The sequence below is a fragment of the Alligator sinensis genome, unplaced genomic scaffold (genome assembly GCF_000455745.1).
Source record: "Alligator sinensis unplaced genomic scaffold, ASM45574v1 scaffold809_1, whole genome shotgun sequence".
NCBI classification, from domain to species: Eukaryota; Metazoa; Chordata; order Crocodylia; family Alligatoridae; genus Alligator; species Alligator sinensis.
Window position 1 is genome coordinate 3263407 of NW_005841956.1, and position 18435 is coordinate 3281841.

Sequence of the window (18435 nt, forward strand, 5' to 3'; positions counted from 1 at the left end):
CTAAAGCTGCCTCCAAGAACCATGCTGCAATTGAGCTGCATAGTCCAGCAGAGGCTCAGCCAACATGACAGACTACTACAGGCACCTGCTCAATAGGAACTGGACTAAGTCCTCCAGCTCATTACTGAACAGCTGTCAGATGGCTGGCAGGATTCATCTTAGCACATTACACGCAACAGATGCTTTTCCTTGGCAGTACCATGTACTCTTCACTAACAGGGGTTTAAAAAGAAGCTGCTTGATGAGAGCCAAGGCAAGTTTTGCTGCACTCCCTCTACGTTTTCCAACGTATCAGTCAACTGACATGAGATCATGTTTCCCAGATTCTTAACTACCTTGCTCCCCACTCCAGCTACATAAACAAGGCCAGGAGGATGTACAAGCACTGCAGAAGCCCATAGCCTTTCTGCCCCTACCTTCAAGTGTTTCTGGACTCGTTCATTCTTCTCTGCTTCAGTGGTGCGGTCCTCCTCACTGCGGTCCTTAATAGTAGCATCTGACCGCAGTTCAGCACTGGCCTCTGCAGCATTCTCATCCTGTTCATCATTCTCATTCTCGGCATGGATGGGTTCAGTGACATGAGGGGTGGTCATGGCCGTCTTCAGTTCTTCTTTGGTCTTTTCTAGGTCCTCCTGCACCATCTGGGCCTGAGGTAAAAACATACCACTCAAGTTAATGAGTCTCCTACTGGCAGGTTTCACTCCAAGGGACCCAAGAATATATTCTTGGGCTCAGAAGTCTGTTTCTATCATGTCCACATTATAATGACCCCTGTGTGCCAGAAGCTTTCAAGTGGAACCTTCATAAGAACTGGTCAGGAAGAAGGCTGATGGTAGGGTCATATCCCATTATAAGTGGGACTTAGACATTTGCATGTGTAGCCATCCAGCATAATTGTTATACCTACACTGTACATAAATGCACTTTAAACAGCTACTCATGTGTGCATGAGCTGCAGCCAAGCTAAAATATGGAGTAGGCAGTTTCATGCGACTACCTGAAAATACACCCAACAGTATCATTCCCAGATCCATTTTAAAGTTACAAAGGATCCTTCCTAAATTCTTAGGAATTACTCCCAAAGCATCCATTTTAGAAATAGTGGGTGAACTTTGGGCAGCATAAGGATGATTGAATCATCAGTTCAACACTGTGGACAGGAGTAAATGTGTATTCTGCACCCCAAAAACATTCCCCAATAGGAAGACTCAATTCAACTGTGAAAGCATGAGGGGCTTCCATATTCCTTTGTCCTGGCAGCCGAACATCTAGTGTCTAGCTGAACGCTGTGAAGGCAGTAAGCATTGTCATTAGACTAAGCCCATGCAACATGAAATCAGGAGTAGCTGGTACTTTGGAGTTCAAATGCAGCTCAGGCTTTCCTGCTGCAGTGTTCTCAGTTTTATTACCTTACATGCTAAAAACAAAATGTCATAAGTGACAAGGTAAGCTCATAGGGTCAGACCAGCCCACGGAAGCCAGAATAAAGGGGGAAACCTGTGTCAAAAGCTTTTTGCACCAGGGGAAGGGAGGGAAGGTGTTTGTAACCAGATGCCATTTGTACCTTCTGTTGCCACTCAAAGGCTTCACTCTCCTTCTTCTGCCTGGCCACCTCCAGCTGCATGATTCTAGATGTAAGTTCTGCCATCTCTGAAGACTGTAGAAGTAAGATACAAGGGGTTTGAATATTTTATTTCCTTCTAAGTTAAGGGAGTATCCATCTCCTCAAGCCTCCAAGCAGCAAGGGACTGCCCCCAAAAAGGGGAAGACGACTAAGCCAGACTGCCATACATTCAAGAGAGTTCTGATGCTCACTGCTGTGCTGTTGGGCGCTTTGGGCCCACCCTGTAACTGGAATTTCAGGTTTGGGTCTTCCTCTATACAAGACTTTTGCATCCTGTAGAAAAGGCCACAGAACCAACTTCTCCATGCTCATTATTAGGGGGTATGCATGTGGAGGTACTCGACTAAAAGATGTTCTCCGTTAAATCACCAATTTAGTAAAGATTTAGTTTTAAAGAAGGTACTAGCTTATGCATCTGATAAGGATCTGAATTAAAAGAAACCGAATTCCCAACCAATTCCCTGCTAAACTACTGCTTAGGCAAGGAGTCTATACCACTAAAAAGACCAAGGAGGCATCCAGAAAGCCATTCTCCCTGGCTAAGTCTGCTCACCAGCTGTTCCTGGGTTTTCTTCTGGTCATTGGAAGCTTTCAGCAGGGCTTCCTTTGCCTCTTCTGCCTCCCGACGTTCCTTAGCCAGCTTCTCTGCTTCCTCCTGGGCTCGTTTCCTTTCTTGATCCAGCTCCAATGCTCTGCGGGTCTGTTCTTCCAGTTCTGAAGAAAGAGCAGCATGAAAAAGAAGGAAGCAAAGCCAGGCTTGGAGATCAAGCCTAGAACAGCAGCAAGAAAGTAACTCTCCCTGACATACACCTCCCTGCACTGGTGGGCATACAGAAGCAATATTCACTAGTAGGGTACCAGCAGTATCCTGCTTGGAGAATCTATTTTAGTCCGTCTGCCCTAAAGTCCTGTGCCTGTTGCAGTCATCTTCAACCCCTGAACTACAGGCTAAACCCATCTGGGTTCTGACTAGCTGTCCCCACCCCAGCACCAATGGTTCTGCCCTGTAGCTTAAGAAACCAGGACTGTTGATGGGAATAAGAGTTCTGAAGTCTCCACCATAGAGATCTCTTCCCAACAATAAAGCATTACAGCATAAAACCTTACTACAGTCAGGGCCATTCGTGGGAAGGGAAGAGGAGGAAGTCAGGGCAACTGCCCCAGGCCCTGCGCTTTGAGGGGCCCTGTGGAGCTGAGCCAGCTTTGCATCCGGCCACTCACCATCCCCCTCCCTCCTGCTGTGTCCAGGCCCTGCACAGGCTGATTTGCCCCAGGCCCCACACCCTGCTACTGTCGTCTCTGACTACAACGGCCCCAAGACAAAAGATCAGATCTGATCCCAGATGACAGATCAGCCAGCCTGCCTATCCAACAGATCCCCTCCTAGGTCTTCACTGGGAGCCAAGGCTAGGTTTTTGATGTGCAACACTGCAGAATTCAAGATCTGAGATACGTGGGAGATATGGAGGACCTAAAGGCTCAGGACAAGCTTCAGGAGGATGCCCAATTTTAGGACCTTGAAATTTTTAGTGCAAATACCCAAAGCTAGACAGTTTCTCTGCCAAAAAAGATTTCTTAGTACCTTGCTGAGCCTTCTTCGTTTGCTCCTCAATTTGCCTGAGCCGTTCCATCAGCTCCTCCTTCTCACGTTCAATCTTCTCTTTCTCCTTCTCTGCCAGTTCCCTCTTCTTCTTCTCATTCTCCAGCAGGGCTCTGATTAAGGAAGAGTTAAAACAAAGCAGCTAAATCTAAACTGCAGTATAAAAGTAGCAGGGCTCTCCAACAGAAGAGTCATGATCATGCAAGAGGCAACTCATCTGATGGATTCTAGATAGGCCTGTTTGTAGAACAAACTCTACTCAAGACTGAGTAGAGCAGATACTTATCTCATTGGGATATACAGAGCAATGTGTGAAGACCACTTTTGAAGTTTCATCATTAAGGTCCCTTCTACACATCACAGGTCTTGTGCAGTTAGCCAGGTAATTGCACAATCACTTGGAGACCAGTTACATGTGCAATGTAGTTATCACAAGCAATAAAAAGCTCCAACCAGCTATACAAGTTAAACCTCAAAAAAAGTGCGCACTGCCTTAGTAACTAGTTACTATCAAGCTGTAATTTGTACATGTAGCAGAATCACCCCTGCTGCTGGGAGCTCCCTCAGCTGGCAGCTCCCAGCCACAGGGATGCATCATGCCCAGGGAAAAAACCCCAAGCCCCAAGGATCACAGCAGCTGGAATCCCAGGTCTGGGGGTGGAAGAGGACTGTCCCCTACAGTGATCCTCCAGCTCCAGGAGTTTCCCTGCATCCCTCAGGCAGGGAGATCACCACAGAAGGGTTCATACAGTGCCAGGTATACATGGGTTGTCCCCCATGGCTGGAAGCCCCTCACAACTGAGGTGTGTGAAGCTCCCAGCCATGGAAGCCTGCTTCTTGCTGGTGCAGGGGAGCCTGGAATCAGGTTCCTTCTGCACTGGCAATAAGGTACGACAGGATTTAATGTGCAATCCCACACTTCCTGCCATGCACATGTGGAGGGGACATGAGATATAGTATCAAAATTGCATTAAAATGCAATAGAACAGTTCAGGGGTGTAGGCTGTAGCCATACCTTTTATATATCACATGACCTGTGATGTGTAGAAGGGGCCTTAGTGATAAAACATCAAAAGCTACATCTTCAAATTTTGCTCTGTATATCCCAATGAGATGATCTCTACTGTCTTGAGCACACTTTGCTCCACAAACCTCAGTTTAAACTAGGGGTTTTTAAACCCAAAAGTTTGCTAAGAAAATTTTCCAACTATTTAAGTTGGTCTAATAAAAGATATCAGATTCACCCAAAGAACCTCATCTGCCTATAAGAACAGTTCTCAGATCAAGACTATCCTAACACCAAGTCATGTTTAGGAATTGTGCCATCTGCCTCATCCATTTAGAAAAGAATGCGCTTCAGCTGCCAAAACTAGACCCTAGTAAGATCTGGTATTAATGGGCAGGCACTTTCAGCAGTTGTACTAACACAATGTGGTTTGTACACAGTGGTCATCAGAAGCAGCTCAGGTTCAGATCCTCATGGTATCTACCTCTCCATCTGTTTCTGATGTTTTTCTTCCCGAGCCTGTGCCTTCATTTGCTGCACTTCAATGGTGTCTGGCTTACGCCTGCGCATATAGAGTTCGTGGTTCCCCATGCACAGCGCCAGGATTCGCTTGTTAATTCGTAGTCGTGGGGCATAGAATACAAAGTCCTTAAGACAGAGGGGAGAAAGCATTAAAACATATTTCCCTAGCATGCCCCATACATACTTCACTATTGCTACCCACAACATGCTCACAAGGGGCAACAGTTGAGGGAAGGCTAAAAAGACCAATTAGCAATAAGAGGGCACTTCACCTATAAGCAAGGCAAAACGTAGTGGCAAACCAGGCACTTAGCAGTAGTAACAAACACACACAAAACTATGAAGGTCTGTAGGAATCCACAGAACAGACAATACCACAGGGCACATTTTAACAACACTGTCCTTAAAATGTTCAAAGTCTCCAGATATTACCAGTGCAAAGTGAGGAAGGCTCAGGTGTCTTATCTAGGGAAGACCTGGTAGTCTGTCAGCTTGCCAAAGCTGGATTTTGCATTGTCAGGATATTGCATGCACACCATTAAATGCTCAAAAAGCCATTAAAAACATGCCCAACGAGCATCCGTGCTTTTATATTAACGCATTTCCATCTTCTAGAACAAGCTACAAATTGCACAATTAGGTTTTCAGTTTTGAGATGATATAATCTACCCTTCCTCCAACTGGAATGTTCATTTTCTTGCTCACACCTTAAACAGGTTTCCTCCGGTGCATTTCTCCTGGGGAAATGCAACTTCATTGTGGCTACTCATGCATAAGAACAGCAAGGAAGTGGTTTCCAAACAGTGGTAGAGTGATCATTCAGAGAAGGAAGATACTAGGAAATATGGGAAAGCTAAGGAGTCAAAAGCTATAGCACAAAAGGTAGACAGAAGTTGTCCATTTTGGGTTCTGTACAGCAAGCCAAGCTTTCCTCAAGCTAATCAAAAAACAGCAAGCAAGGCAGCAAACTCTGCAACAAAGATGGCTGCAGAGGTGACCTCAGTGATTTCCTGCCTCCAAATCATAAAGCAAACCTAACACAACAACCTCTCCCCTACCCACAACTGCCTGTCAACCCATCCATTCACTTCGACAATACTTTAAATACCTTCTGCTAGTTATTGGAAAATTGCTTGTAAAATGCTTTTAAAAAATTATTTAAGTGCATCTTTGAGTGTTTATTAAAATTTGACATTTGAATGGGTCTCTTACTGGAGCTTTCTTGTCAATGGGCTTGATGACAAACTTCTTGTCATTAAATGAGATATTCCTGATCTCGCTCCAAGGGAATCCAATTTTTGGAGTTAGCCTGCAAGGATTTAAAGAAAAAACAAAGAAAGAATGGAGGAAGTTTAGCAGAAGTTACTCTAAATTTATTCCAAATTAGCCAACAGTAGACTGGAAGTGTCAAAATGGCTCTAACAGTACTTGAGCTTTTCCCCCAAGTTCCAGAAATTAAGAGTCGCAGAGGCATGTGAAAACTGAAATGCAAGAACAGTAATCAACTGTTTCCTTGCCTTGCAGAGACGACAATTTAAAATAAAACAAGAGAGAGTCAAGGAAATTCTATTCAATGGGATTCAATTCAATGTCAAGTTGTCCCTGCACAGCAATTACATGGATTATGAGGAGCTCTCCCAGTAGTTTTATTAAAACAGTCAAATTTAATGTCATGCAGCTTGTGTTCAGGACCTTAACCAAGAACTAATAGGGACAGCCTGGAAGAGTTTACTTAAGTTCCACCTGTGTGGTTTTTCTATCATAATGAAACTTCATAGGGATGCCCAGTTTATTTCATTGTAATGATATTATTTGAGGAGTTACCACAGAGCAGTCAAACCATGAAGGAGAGTACACTGTTCACTGGGGGAAACGTGTGCACACATACCTCAATAGCTGGTCACTTATGGGTAGTGAGGGCAGGACTTAAAAATGACTCCGCTACCCTACGAGAACAGGGACAGCTCTCGGAGGAAAAACAAAAAGAATTGTGACAACTGAGCCACATTTGTTTCATTCGGAGGTAAAACTGTGCCTGGCTCTTGCTCCAGGGTGCAACAGTTACTACAGAATAGCTGAGGCCTGGTAAGTCCCCACCCTTACTGTTCCTGTTCTTGCTCCCAATTCAGAGGCAAGCTGGTTTAACAGGGGAGACATTCATTTTAAAATGAGAGGTTTTGAACAAAGCCTTGGACAAGAGTGAAAGTGTTTACTGTAAAGACCATTTTCTATAGTAGTGAATTCCTTTCTAACAAATAGCCACTTGGCATTACTCACTACAGGCCAGCAGCTAGGATTTAAAAGTTTGTTGCAATGGAATTTGTTAAAATGGATTTTGCTCTAATGAGATGCCACCCTTACTGTGCCTTCAATTGGTCAAGGCTGCACATAGGTGAGTAAGGAGCACATTTCTTACTAAAAACCTGAATTCTTTAAAATATTCCTTTGTTTTGGAGGGTAGTTTTTTTCAGTATGTGCTGAAGAACAAAAGGTCACCCAAAGAGATCTAAGAAAGGTTTTTGTTACCTGTCATTCTGCTCATATATGTTGAGGCCAAGGGCATCTACACCTAGCCAGAGTTCAGAGCCTTTCTTGTTCTTAATACTGAAGTAGTTCACCCCATACATTTCCAGATCTTGTGCAATTTTCAGGTATTCCAAGATGGCATCTTCTCTAAAACATGCAAAGGAAACAGATTTTTCACACAGACGCCAAATAAAAGGCATTATGGGGAGAAGCTGCTACCTTTAGTTGGCAGGTAAGTTGGCAGCAAGTCTGACAGTATGGCTGCACACTGCCTTAAGAGATACACGAGTTAGGCACGTTCTATTTCACCTGAAAGGACAGCCTGATGATCACCCAAGACGAATCTAATTATTCTTCAGCAAGATGACAAATGCAATGCTAACAGGCTTTCACCCAAGGACAAATAAAATGTTTACTACAAAACCTGAGGCAACTACAGGCTGGTATAGCCCCATTTCTTTAACAGGGCAAAATAATATCAAGCCATAAGCCAAGTTACCTGAGCATTCCCCGATGTTCCTCATGCCACACCTGAATCCTCTCCTCCCACTGGTCCTTATTGAGTTTGTGCTGCTCCAAAACTCTAGAAAGGAAGCAACAGGAAACAGAATCTTGTTAGTTAAAAGGGGACGAAAAGTGTAGTGAGGCTGGTCCAAGCAGCTGCAATCATGGCCCACCATCTAAAGTACCTTTGCAATGCAGGTCAGTGCCAAAAAGCCTCAATAACTACTCCTACTGGCCCCAAGTTTCCCCCCCCCCTCACCCACTTGTTCCAAGGAAGCACTTGTCCAGAGTTGGAACTGTAGCCAAGCCACCATATCATGCTACTCAAGCCTTGACTATTTAAGCAAAACGGTATTCTGCTTTTGTTTCTCCTTGTACCATTACAACGACTTGTTATAAAGCTGTTGGTTCTTGTTTTGCTTGTCTGCTCCATTAATGTCTCTTCCTTTTGCTTCTTCACACAAAAGGAGTTTAAAAATCACAAGTTTCTAAATCACATTCAGTGATTGTTTAGCTGCAATGGGCTCTGACAAGCTCCTTGGACAATGAGACCATAGCATTTGATATGTAGCCTTGCACTTACTGCATGCATGCAACCAGAGTCGAGGTACAGTTCATGAGATTCCAGCCAAAAACCAACGTGAAGCTATCTATCTAACACACAGAACCTGTATATAGCCTATGGCACTGGATGCTCGCAGGAGCGGAAAAGCTTGCATACCTTTGTGGAACGAGTTTATCACCAGCAAGATAGCCAGTCTTGTGCACTTCCTTGTTGAAGTCTGCATATTTTGACTGGACAGCATAAGAAGCGAGAAGGACGGCAGTCTCTGGAGGGCAGTAAATATCATCATTCAAGATGCCCTCCTTCACCTGAAGGAAGAAGAGGCGCTGCGTGATATCCTGAATTAGCTCTTCAGCCACATCCTCTGGGTAGAACTTGGCACGGAACTTGAAGAGCAATGGGCTTTCCTTGCGAACGTCCTGGGCCGTCACCTGGGCGGGGGGAGAAGAAGAGAGAGTGGACAGTCAGACTTAGTATTCATCAGGCCAGCTAGAATTTCAGTGGCATGTTAAAAAGAAGGGGCACATTCAGTGAATTCTTCCTTTCCAATACAAAAAGCAAGCATGCAGCAGAGCAAGATTCTCCAGGTCTCCCCTCACAAGTATCTTCCCTTTGGGAGACGTCCAGCATCATTTGTCACTGCTTATTCTTCACCAGGTACTATTGTGACTCTAGCTTCAGCAGGTCAGAGCACAGGTCACCAGGTGCATGCTTTGCAGCTGCCTGCTTAAGTCTTATTTACCACGCCTACTACACATTAATAACACAGTACAGCAAGGAAGAGATTTAACAGATCCATCTGAAAACCGCACTACTGCAAACAAGCAGCAGCAAATCTGGCACCGTGTCTGAACTATAGACCAGGGGTTGGCAACTTTTTGGCCAAGTTTACTGCTTATGACTTGGCTCCTGTCATGGACAGAGGGGGAAGGGATGGTAAATCGTGACGCGGCAAAAGCCAAGGAAATAGTACAATGTACAAGGGTGTACAATGTATATAAATACCTTTTTGTTGAGTTTCAACCATGTTGAGAAGCCCTTGGTATCCTGGTACTGAAGTCCAAAAAACCACACTTCTCTCAGTCCAATTGTCTTTACCACCTGGAAAAAGCCAGAGAAAAGCATGTCCATTAGTAACAGTCACAGCTGATCGGTCACATGCTCAGGAGCCATGTGCAGTCAAGTTGTGCATACTGCACCAGGCCAGCATGTAACAAGGAAGTTCAGAACAGAATGAAACCTAGCCTCAAAAGTTGAAAGGACCACAGGCCAAAACAGCCTGCAGTCCCAAGCTCAAGACACTAATAATTTGACTACAGCAGTGGATGAAGGATACTTAGAGATCTGCCAAATTCCAGGCAGGATGAGAGTAATTTGTTAGTAGCTCCGTTACAGCTGAACTGAAGTCATGCATGGAGCTGTACCATTCTGCCCCAGCTTCCTACATGCCTCCTCTCCCCAGTCACATTTCTGGGTGACCAACGGCTTTCCAATTAGGATAAAATCCTTGGTAGGGACTAGATCTCTGCCTACTTACTCATTTCAGCTGCCTTCCAAAGCCATCTAAAGCAGGATGCCAACCGAGAAAAGCTATTGCATACAGCCACTTCTGCACTATTGCTGCTATAGTGGCAAGAATTGCTACAGAAAGTGCCAGGATTCCAAAAGACAGTTTGAGAGAGTGGAAGAACCATGTAGGTCAGACCCCTATTTCTTCCTTGACTTGATTAGGACAGCAGCAAAGCTCCCAACAAATGAACTGCTGAAATGCCAGCTTGCTCAGCCATACAAAAGCCAATGGAGGGTGAAATACGAAGCAATGGATTTTAGTTGGGAAAGGCAATGACAGATACTACAGATGTAAATCAGCTTCACTCATCAGAACATCCCCCATTTGACAAGCAAGGGTCTCATCTTACAGCACACTTAACTAAAGCTATATATCCTGTTAACCACACAAGTGGTAATTTAAGATTTGTATTAGATTCTGCCCTGTATAGAAGTAGTACCTACTCATCTGCCAGCTGTTCAGTTGGGGTCACCATTAAAAAGGTGCCCCCATTAGGCAAAGCACAGCACATCCATTAGACAGGAACACACCACCAAGATAAATCCTACTATTGGAATTTAAAGTTTCCTCTTGGTCATGCACCCAGAACACTTTTGGCACTTCGTTAAACAAAACACCCTGGCATTGCAGTACAGTACACAGATTTAAAAGCTTTGCAGAAGTGAAATAAAGTTATATTCCATCAAGGGGAAGGGATGCTTGAGCTCTTTAGCAAACAGCCACCAAAAAAAGGTGTCATTAGGCTTTTGGTAAGCAAGGGTACACCACAGTGGGGCAGAGGTGAAGAACTGAAAAAACTTCCAGGTTGCCTGTTATCTGGGTTTACAACTGTGTTTTATACACTCCAGGCAAGCCAGGAAGAAGCTGTTTCTCAAGGTGAGGACAACGGGTGTCACCCCCAACAGCATCTTAACCAGCTTGAAAGTAGGGGGGGGGGTAGAAATTATGCTATGCACACCAATCCTCCATATCCAAGTACTTTGAGGTTGTATGCATCCACCCCACCCTACTGCACAGGCTTCACAACTACTCTGTTCTCTTGTCTATGCCTGATGGCTCAGAAAGTGGAGAAACAGGGTTGTAACGACTTGCGCTACCGTATTTGTATGATCACTCCCTCCCACTTCCTCTGTGAATCACTTCCTCTTTGAATCTTCAGAAAGCCCTCTGCTCCTTTCTTCATTATTCTCACTGGGTGCAGCCTGGCACAGCCCAGCAGGGCTCCCATCAGCATTATGGTATTAGCTGCACTGTCTGAAGCTCATGAGTTGCAACAGGAATGCTGGATCCTAGAGCAATGTTTAGCCTCTTGCCCCATACCACTAGGCCTCCTGTCCCCCACCCCCAGGATGCTTACAGGCTCATAGGAGAATGAAAAGGGGGCTCACTGAGCCCAAATATTGAGCCAGGTCTTGCAGCCTTCCCTTATGCATGCAGTCGCATTGAACAGGGAACTTCGCCAAGTAGTCCTTTAAACACTGGGCCAGATCTTCCAGTCTAATGACAGATATCACATTTACCCAAACAACCTTGTCTACCATTTCTTTAGAATAGCCTTCAAGAAAAAGGCAGGTCACACACACACACACACACACACACACACACAAAACCAAAAAAAGATTTTTAAAAATCACCCAGTGGAACATGCACTCTTAAAGGGCCTCAACACCTGCAGACAGCCATGCAGTCAGTGTTGGGGGAAGGGAAGGGAAGGGAAGGAAGGAGTCTTAAGCTAGAATGAGATCTCTGTTTTCAGGCAACATTAGCATTTGAATGGGATGGTGGCTCACCCCCACTGCTGCATGTGTCTGCTTGCCTTAGTTTCATTTGCAGGCAGCTTAAGCCTGGGAGTTCAGCAGACTGAACTGCCAAAAAGGAGCAGAATGGCATCACACTGAGGCCCCAACACAAAAGGACTTTTATTCCACAGCAGAGAAGGAGTCTGCACAGTAATAGCAACATCAACTATGGATGGGACAAATCGGAGGAGCCAGCTCTGTGAACTCAACACCCTCACAAAGCCCCCCTCCCCTCCTATAAAGCTTTCCCTCAAATTGCTACACAGTCACATTAAAGATGCATAAACACTCTGCTTTAGTTGGAGGTCTAGGAATCATGAAAGCTGCAAAGGCAAACATGCTTGGCTGCTGCACGGGGCTTGTATCTGAAATAACTTTCCAGGCGGATGTGCATGCTGGTAGGCGTTAACTTCCCTCCACATTTGCTACTCTTCTCTCCTCCCCCTCCCAATCCCCCTTTTTTTGTTCTGCTTGGCAAAGAGAAAGCACAATCAAGGCAGAGCGATTTCTACAGATACAAAGAATGAACCCAGCGGTCAGTAGTCCAACTGTTCCCATATACTGGTGCTTAGGCAGGCTGTGCACAGCATTGAGAGGCATGATGAACAGTCCCACGTTCCAAAAGCAAGCAAGGCCTGTCAGTGGACTAGAGAAGAAATAGAGGCAAACAGCATGGGGTTCTGCCTTATCCCCCCAAACAATCCATCAATCTACAAGCAGCTCTCTCCAGTGTTACAAAACAAGTCATAAAAGCAAGAGTCTAAACTGCCGATGAAAAAGCAGCACACTGTCCATCCTCACCAGGTAGGATACTCTGCTTGGGCTGAACAGGCCTCTGGAGTACAGCACAGGGAGTCTGTTAGTGGGTTTTATGGTTCCGGAAGCCACAGAATCCTCAAGATCGCAGCTATATTATCATTGTCCACCCATGTATACAAGATCCTAGATCAAGCACCATTAACTAGCAACACCCGATAGCCCAAAGTCCAAGCTTGGAGTTGTGCCAGCCACTTTTCATCTTCAAATGAAATAAAGATCCCTATCCTTTCACAAAGCCTTCAGTGCCACAGACATACCAGGAACATACATGTGCTGGGAAAACCTTCTAAGGCAACATAGATTTCTTCAATTCAGTTTTTTCATACCATAATTAATCTACCTTGCTCCATACCACACTCCTCCCTGCATTACTTTCCATTTTCTGTAAATGGAAAAATAGAATAGAATAGGACACGTGCAGTATCTTATTGCCCTTTGCTATATAGCTTTGGCTGCTGGAGGAGAATCTTAAGCAAGAAGCTTGTTGGGAAAGTGGTTTTGCATTTGCTACCTATCCATGGTCTTAGAATCAGTTCTATAAACCATCCCTTTTCTCCAACCTAAAAAAAGTCTAAAGGGCACAGTATGCAATTATGTATAGTCTTGAACAAGTCCTGCAATAAACCTGCATGAAGACGGACCAGCAGCAATAGAGATTTAAGTTTTCCCCATCACTGTCAATGCTTAGCCACAATTGCAAATCTCTATGGCACAAAAAAAAAATTAAAAAAAGCCTCCCCCCCCTCACCCCAATGACAATTCACATGTTCAAAGAAGCCTGGAAGCAAGAAGTCTCCGTACCACCCCCAAATCAAACTCCCTGGAGTACAGAACGTGGATCTAAATCTAGCTTGGCTTAACTTCTCCTCTTTAGTACCCTTATTCTTTGCAGGTCCATTCATTGCATTTGGCAAAGAGCTGTCAAAGGTGAAAGCCTTCATGCCACAGCTCATGCTTTTGAACAAATGAAGGTGCCACCCCGTCCTGTCTTCTTAGCCAATGTCAACTTTGCCTTTTGATTTTGTAAATCCATATTCTCTCAGTCTTTTACTACCAGAATTAACTTCTGCTGGGAAGCTCCCGTGTTTAGCAATCTCCTGCATGTACCTAGACTTGATCTTGAAGTCCCTCCCAACCCTACAATTCTCAGAAAGAGAAAGCACTAAACTATTCTTGCAAAGATGAGGAGTTATTAGGGACTTGAGACTAATCTTTAAAATAAGTTTGTGGTAGTCAATCAGGGGACCGTCTCCATGAGGCTTGGCAGATCAGGAACAAAAGGGCAATATGAGCTAAGGCTACTTAAGTCTCAGCAGCCAACCCTATTCAGTGATCTCCATAAAGCCTAAACGCCTTGAGCCAAGAGACCATGGAAGCCTCATCTAAAGTTTCCTTGATTTCATGATGGCAGAGGAGGAGCTCAAGAAGAATGAACCGTGCATGAAAGCCAGAAGGCTGCAGCGCTAAACAAGCATTTATAAAGCCACAGTTTGGGTCAGTACAGTAACAAGGGCAATACAAAATGGTACACTGGTACCAGGCATCCTCACACAGGGGAGCAGCAGGGAAAGTAAATGTTATATAATAACGGTGGGGGTGCTCTGCACCTGACCTGCACCAGGCACAAAAATGCCTGGCTACAGTTCTGGTTTGGGCCAGAGACTGACTGACTGACTGTTCGGGGTTCAAAGCAGTTACAGTTCAATGCACTGAATCTCTGGCTGTAGCCTACATACTACCCATTGTTTCACATGCTGGAAAACAGGAACAGAAAGTATGCCTTTGCCAAATGCATTAGTTGACTAAATTTCACAGTAGCCTCTGCTGAAAACATCAAGCAAAGCAATGTCAGACACTACCACCACTTGCACCAGCTGCTCCATAAAGGTAAACTCCCTCATCCAACAGTATAATAGCACAGGCACGCATCTGCTTAGACATTTAGCCTCCATGCCAACCATCATGACTGGCAATTAAATGATTCTGTAGTCAAACATCACATTCTTTAGGAATCTGTTTTTTGTTTTTGTTTTTTACGTTACCCCTCTTGTACCCTGCATAATTTCTGCTCAAGTGTAACCTTCAAAATGTGGACCTGCTGGAAGCCACAATGCAGCAACACTTTCCCAACTTTCTGAACCCATCGCTCACAGTAACAAGTAGGACATTTGATCTTAACTGGACACCAAGGCTAGGGACAGAAGTTACACAAACGGGTTTAAGTGGTCAGAAACTGGTTTAAACCTGTAACCAAGCAGAAGCTCAGTGCACATAAACCAGTTTCAAAATTGTGGAAACTGGTTTAAAATGAACTTGGTTGAATGTAGTATCAGACTTAACCGATTTAGATCAAACTGGTTTATGAAACTTCTGTTCCAGACCTAAAGTCCAGGGCTGACATACACATTTTCATTAAGCTTAAATGCCTTTGCCCTTGGCTGTGTCAGACATGGTCACTGAAAGCAGCCACAGCGACTGTGGGTATGGCGGCTAGTTGCAGAAATGAGGAACCAGGTTCTAGGTGGCCATGGTACTTAGTTTCATCTCTTTCCTCCCAGGCACAAGAATAAGAAGAGACAGTCTCTCCCTTTTGAGTCATAAAAGTTCAATGACTTTCTCGGTGCTTTAAAAAAAACAAAAACAAAAAAACCATGCAACGAATTCCTACATAGTGAAAAGCACGGTTTTCCTGCCCATGCTTCTCAGACTGCTTCTCTAGTGCTGTTACATTAACAGACAAGGTTCCTTGGGTGAATTTGATATCTTTTATTAGACCAACCCAAATGTTTGGAGAATAGTTATTAAGCAAGCTTTCAGGTTCAAAAACCCTTCGTCAGGCTAAGGAAGCTGCAGCAGTTGCTGTGTGCTCTTCCTGGATGGGAACATTAACAGGGCATTCTGCAGCCCACTTTTCAACTAAACTGGTTTATAAAATGCATAGTTCCCAAAGCATGGGGAACACCACTGGTTTTGTTCCTCCAAATTACATAAAATCAAGCTCATTCCATTTAGAGGGCTTCAAATCGCAACCTTTTCTGTACTTAAGGGAATATAATTACATCTTCTGTGCCAGAGGCCTTACCAAAAGGGTCATTCATTTTAGGTCTCAGACAGGCATTACATTTCTAGCAAAAATGCCGCTCTCCCACTAGAAATTGCATGAATGCCATATAAATGGGCAGGAGTGTAGGTTGTAGCCGTGTTGGTCTAAGGACATAGGCAGACAAGGTTCCTTGGGTGAATTTGATCTCTTTTATTAAACCAACCCAAATAGTTGGAGAATCGTTATTAAGCAAGCTTTCAAGTTCAAAAACCCTTCGTCAGGCTAAGGAAGTTTCAGCAGTTGGTGTGTGCTCAATGAAAAGTAAAGAAGCCAGGGGCTGGGCTGGGCTGGGCTGGGGAGTCAGTTGCCAGGCAGATTGTAATGTATCAAAAATCTAATGTCTATGTTTAGCCCATGATCTCTAGTATCCAGCAGGTTGAGGAAATGGAGCTCATAGGCTCGTCTCTGGGAAGTGTTGTATAAGTTTCCCTTGAGGATCAGGACTGAGAGACTGGAGAGAGTGTGGCCCTCCTGTGAGAAATGTGCCCCCACCGGTAGTTGGGTATTTCTGTCTTTGATGGACTTCCGGTGTGCATTCATTCTGGTGCGCAGTTGTCTGGTCTCTCCTACATATTTTCCATCAGGGCATTTAGTGCATTGGATGCAGTATATTACATTTCTGGAGGTGCAGCTCTAAGATCCAGGGATGCTGATGGCTCTGTTGTGGGGTATAGTAATTGTGGGGGTGGTGGAGATGTGTTGGCAGGTTTTGCATTTCTTGTCATGGCACGGTCTGGATCCTTTTGGTGTGTTCTGGGCAGTTTCTCATGGCGAAAAGTGTGCCCCATCTGCAAGAAACCTACTCTGAAACCTAGATCTCCCCTGCACAAGAGTTTCTCGTAACAAAATGAACTCCTCCACACTTCTGCTCTACTACTCATGGCAGGGAGGAGCCCAATAGCCGCTTGCCCCGCGTCTTCTGCAGACTGGAGGGGGTGGCAGGAGGGCTCCAGCTTGAGAAAGGTGAAGGGGCATTTCCCCACCTGATCAGGAGCTGAGCTGGGGCTGCCTTTCTGAGACCAGCAAGGAGTCAGGTTGTTGCAGCTCCTTGTGTGTTCCCCAGACAGGCAACCCCACTCTGGACAAGGCGTAGAGAGCTTTTTCTCACTGCTCACCCCCATGCCTTCCCTCAACCAGGGTAATGCCAGTCTGGGGAGGGCAAAGCTGGCAGAGGAGGGGGCTGCTGCAGACTGGAATGCCTCTCTTGGTAAGATTTCTACCACTAAGTCTCCCACAAATTTGCCGCAGTAGAAATGAATGCCTGCCTATGGCCTTAGGATCACACACTTAAGAAGAGAGGCGTGAATAATAAGTAGCATGAGGGATTCCAGAAGGCAGAAGTCACACAGGAGAGAGGAAATTTAGGAGGTAGGCAGCCCCTGAACCACTTCTCCACACTGCAAAGTTATTATAATAAGGGGTTCATCATTTTGTATGGAAGTGATCTGGACCACCAAGAATTCACCTACTATGCCCTACTGGAAATGCCTCTCCCCCCTTCCCAAGAAGATAATTAATGCCTCCAAAGGTACTAATGGCCTGCAAACATGAATTTTTAGAGGCTATCTAAAATGGCTTTTGAGGCAGATAGATGTAGAGATAGGCAAGTGTCAACCAATGCGATGCTGAAATAGGCTTGAAGAACAAATCTAAAATGGAAAGAAAAAAAAAAATGGTAATCTTTTTCTGCTTTGACCAAGATTAGCTAAAGCTTCGCACTAAGAAAACAACTGCCTGCTCCATTCACCCTTTGGAAACTGGAGCTCAGTTTTAATGTTTGGCTCCTGAAGCACGTGAGATCACATTTTCACAAGAACATCTTATGGTACAAGCTGCCTAAGTCGCAGTGAGAAACAGTTAAACCTAGAAAGCCTCACCAGTCATGAAGCGAATGTTTTCTTTGGATGGTTTCCTAAAGTGGCATCCATTTCACAAACCAATGCAATATTGGCTTTTTAAATTAAGCCCACATGGTGATGCTTTGTGCTTTTTGACAGCTGTTACATTCTACTCCAGATGTTCTGGAAGTGGTTCCTTGTAACTGTACATGTAGTTTGTAAAGCTCTTCAGAAGCCCTATGGAAAGCTATACATCAATGTAAGCCATTGTGTACTTTTCACAGCAGTTAAGTGGAAGACTTGTTCATGCTTTCTTCAATACAGCATAGGACTGAAGGATACAGTGTTTATCTGTGTTAAGATACACAAGTATGGCATAATCTATATGTTATATCCATGTATTATATATATAGAATTGTATAGATTGCTGTATAACAATATGAGTTTCATATGTGGTTGCATGCTGGTATGCTTCAATGGGAACAAACAATGTCAGGCTGTGTTACTTTTTCAAAGTTGCAGTGTTTCATTACTTAATGGTATTAGTGTAGTGTATAGTACAAAAAAGGAATCTACATACCAGTAAGGTTTTTCCAAAACTAAGTAAAATCCAGTGGAAAAAAAAGTTAGCTCACATTTTATTTTGCTGCTGAACAGACCACACAGCAGAAAAATAATCTCTACAGCTGTCTGTTTTAAGGCTGGGCGGTTGGTTCTGGAGTTCAGATTTGACTAGAGATCCAATATCAGATCAGCATTGACAAAGAAAATTGGCTGTATCAAAATCGGCCTTCTGTGGCTCATAATGTGGCCAATAAATGCCCGTGCATGCATGCAGTTGCAGAGCAGCACAGAGGTAGCAAGGAGCACAGCCCGGCAGTTTGGAGAGATGCATGCAGCTGGCAAGTCTTTTGTGTTGGGAGAAGGGGGTGGGGAAGGGGGCAGATCCAGCCCCCCCC

At 44.6% G+C, this 18435-nt stretch overlaps 1 protein-coding gene across 2 annotated transcripts in view; it reads right to left on the reverse strand.

Moving 5' to 3' along the window:
• Window positions 1–18435, reverse strand: part of MSN (moesin) — a 71559-nt gene that overhangs the window by 811 nt on the left and 52313 nt on the right. For both annotated transcript variants that reach the window (XM_006020509.3, XM_025200115.1), the window contains exons 3-12: window positions 9353–9448; window positions 8504–8778; window positions 7778–7861; window positions 7279–7425; window positions 5965–6061; window positions 4715–4878; window positions 3207–3337; window positions 2178–2338; window positions 1565–1657; window positions 417–647 (exon numbers count right to left, since the gene is read on the reverse strand). In XM_006020509.3, coding sequence (XP_006020571.2) covers window positions 417–647; window positions 1565–1657; window positions 2178–2338; window positions 3207–3337; window positions 4715–4878; window positions 5965–6061; window positions 7279–7425; window positions 7778–7861; window positions 8504–8778; window positions 9353–9448 — 1479 coding nt within the window. The remainder of the gene's footprint in view (window positions 1–416; window positions 648–1564; window positions 1658–2177; window positions 2339–3206; window positions 3338–4714; window positions 4879–5964; window positions 6062–7278; window positions 7426–7777; window positions 7862–8503; window positions 8779–9352; window positions 9449–18435) is intronic.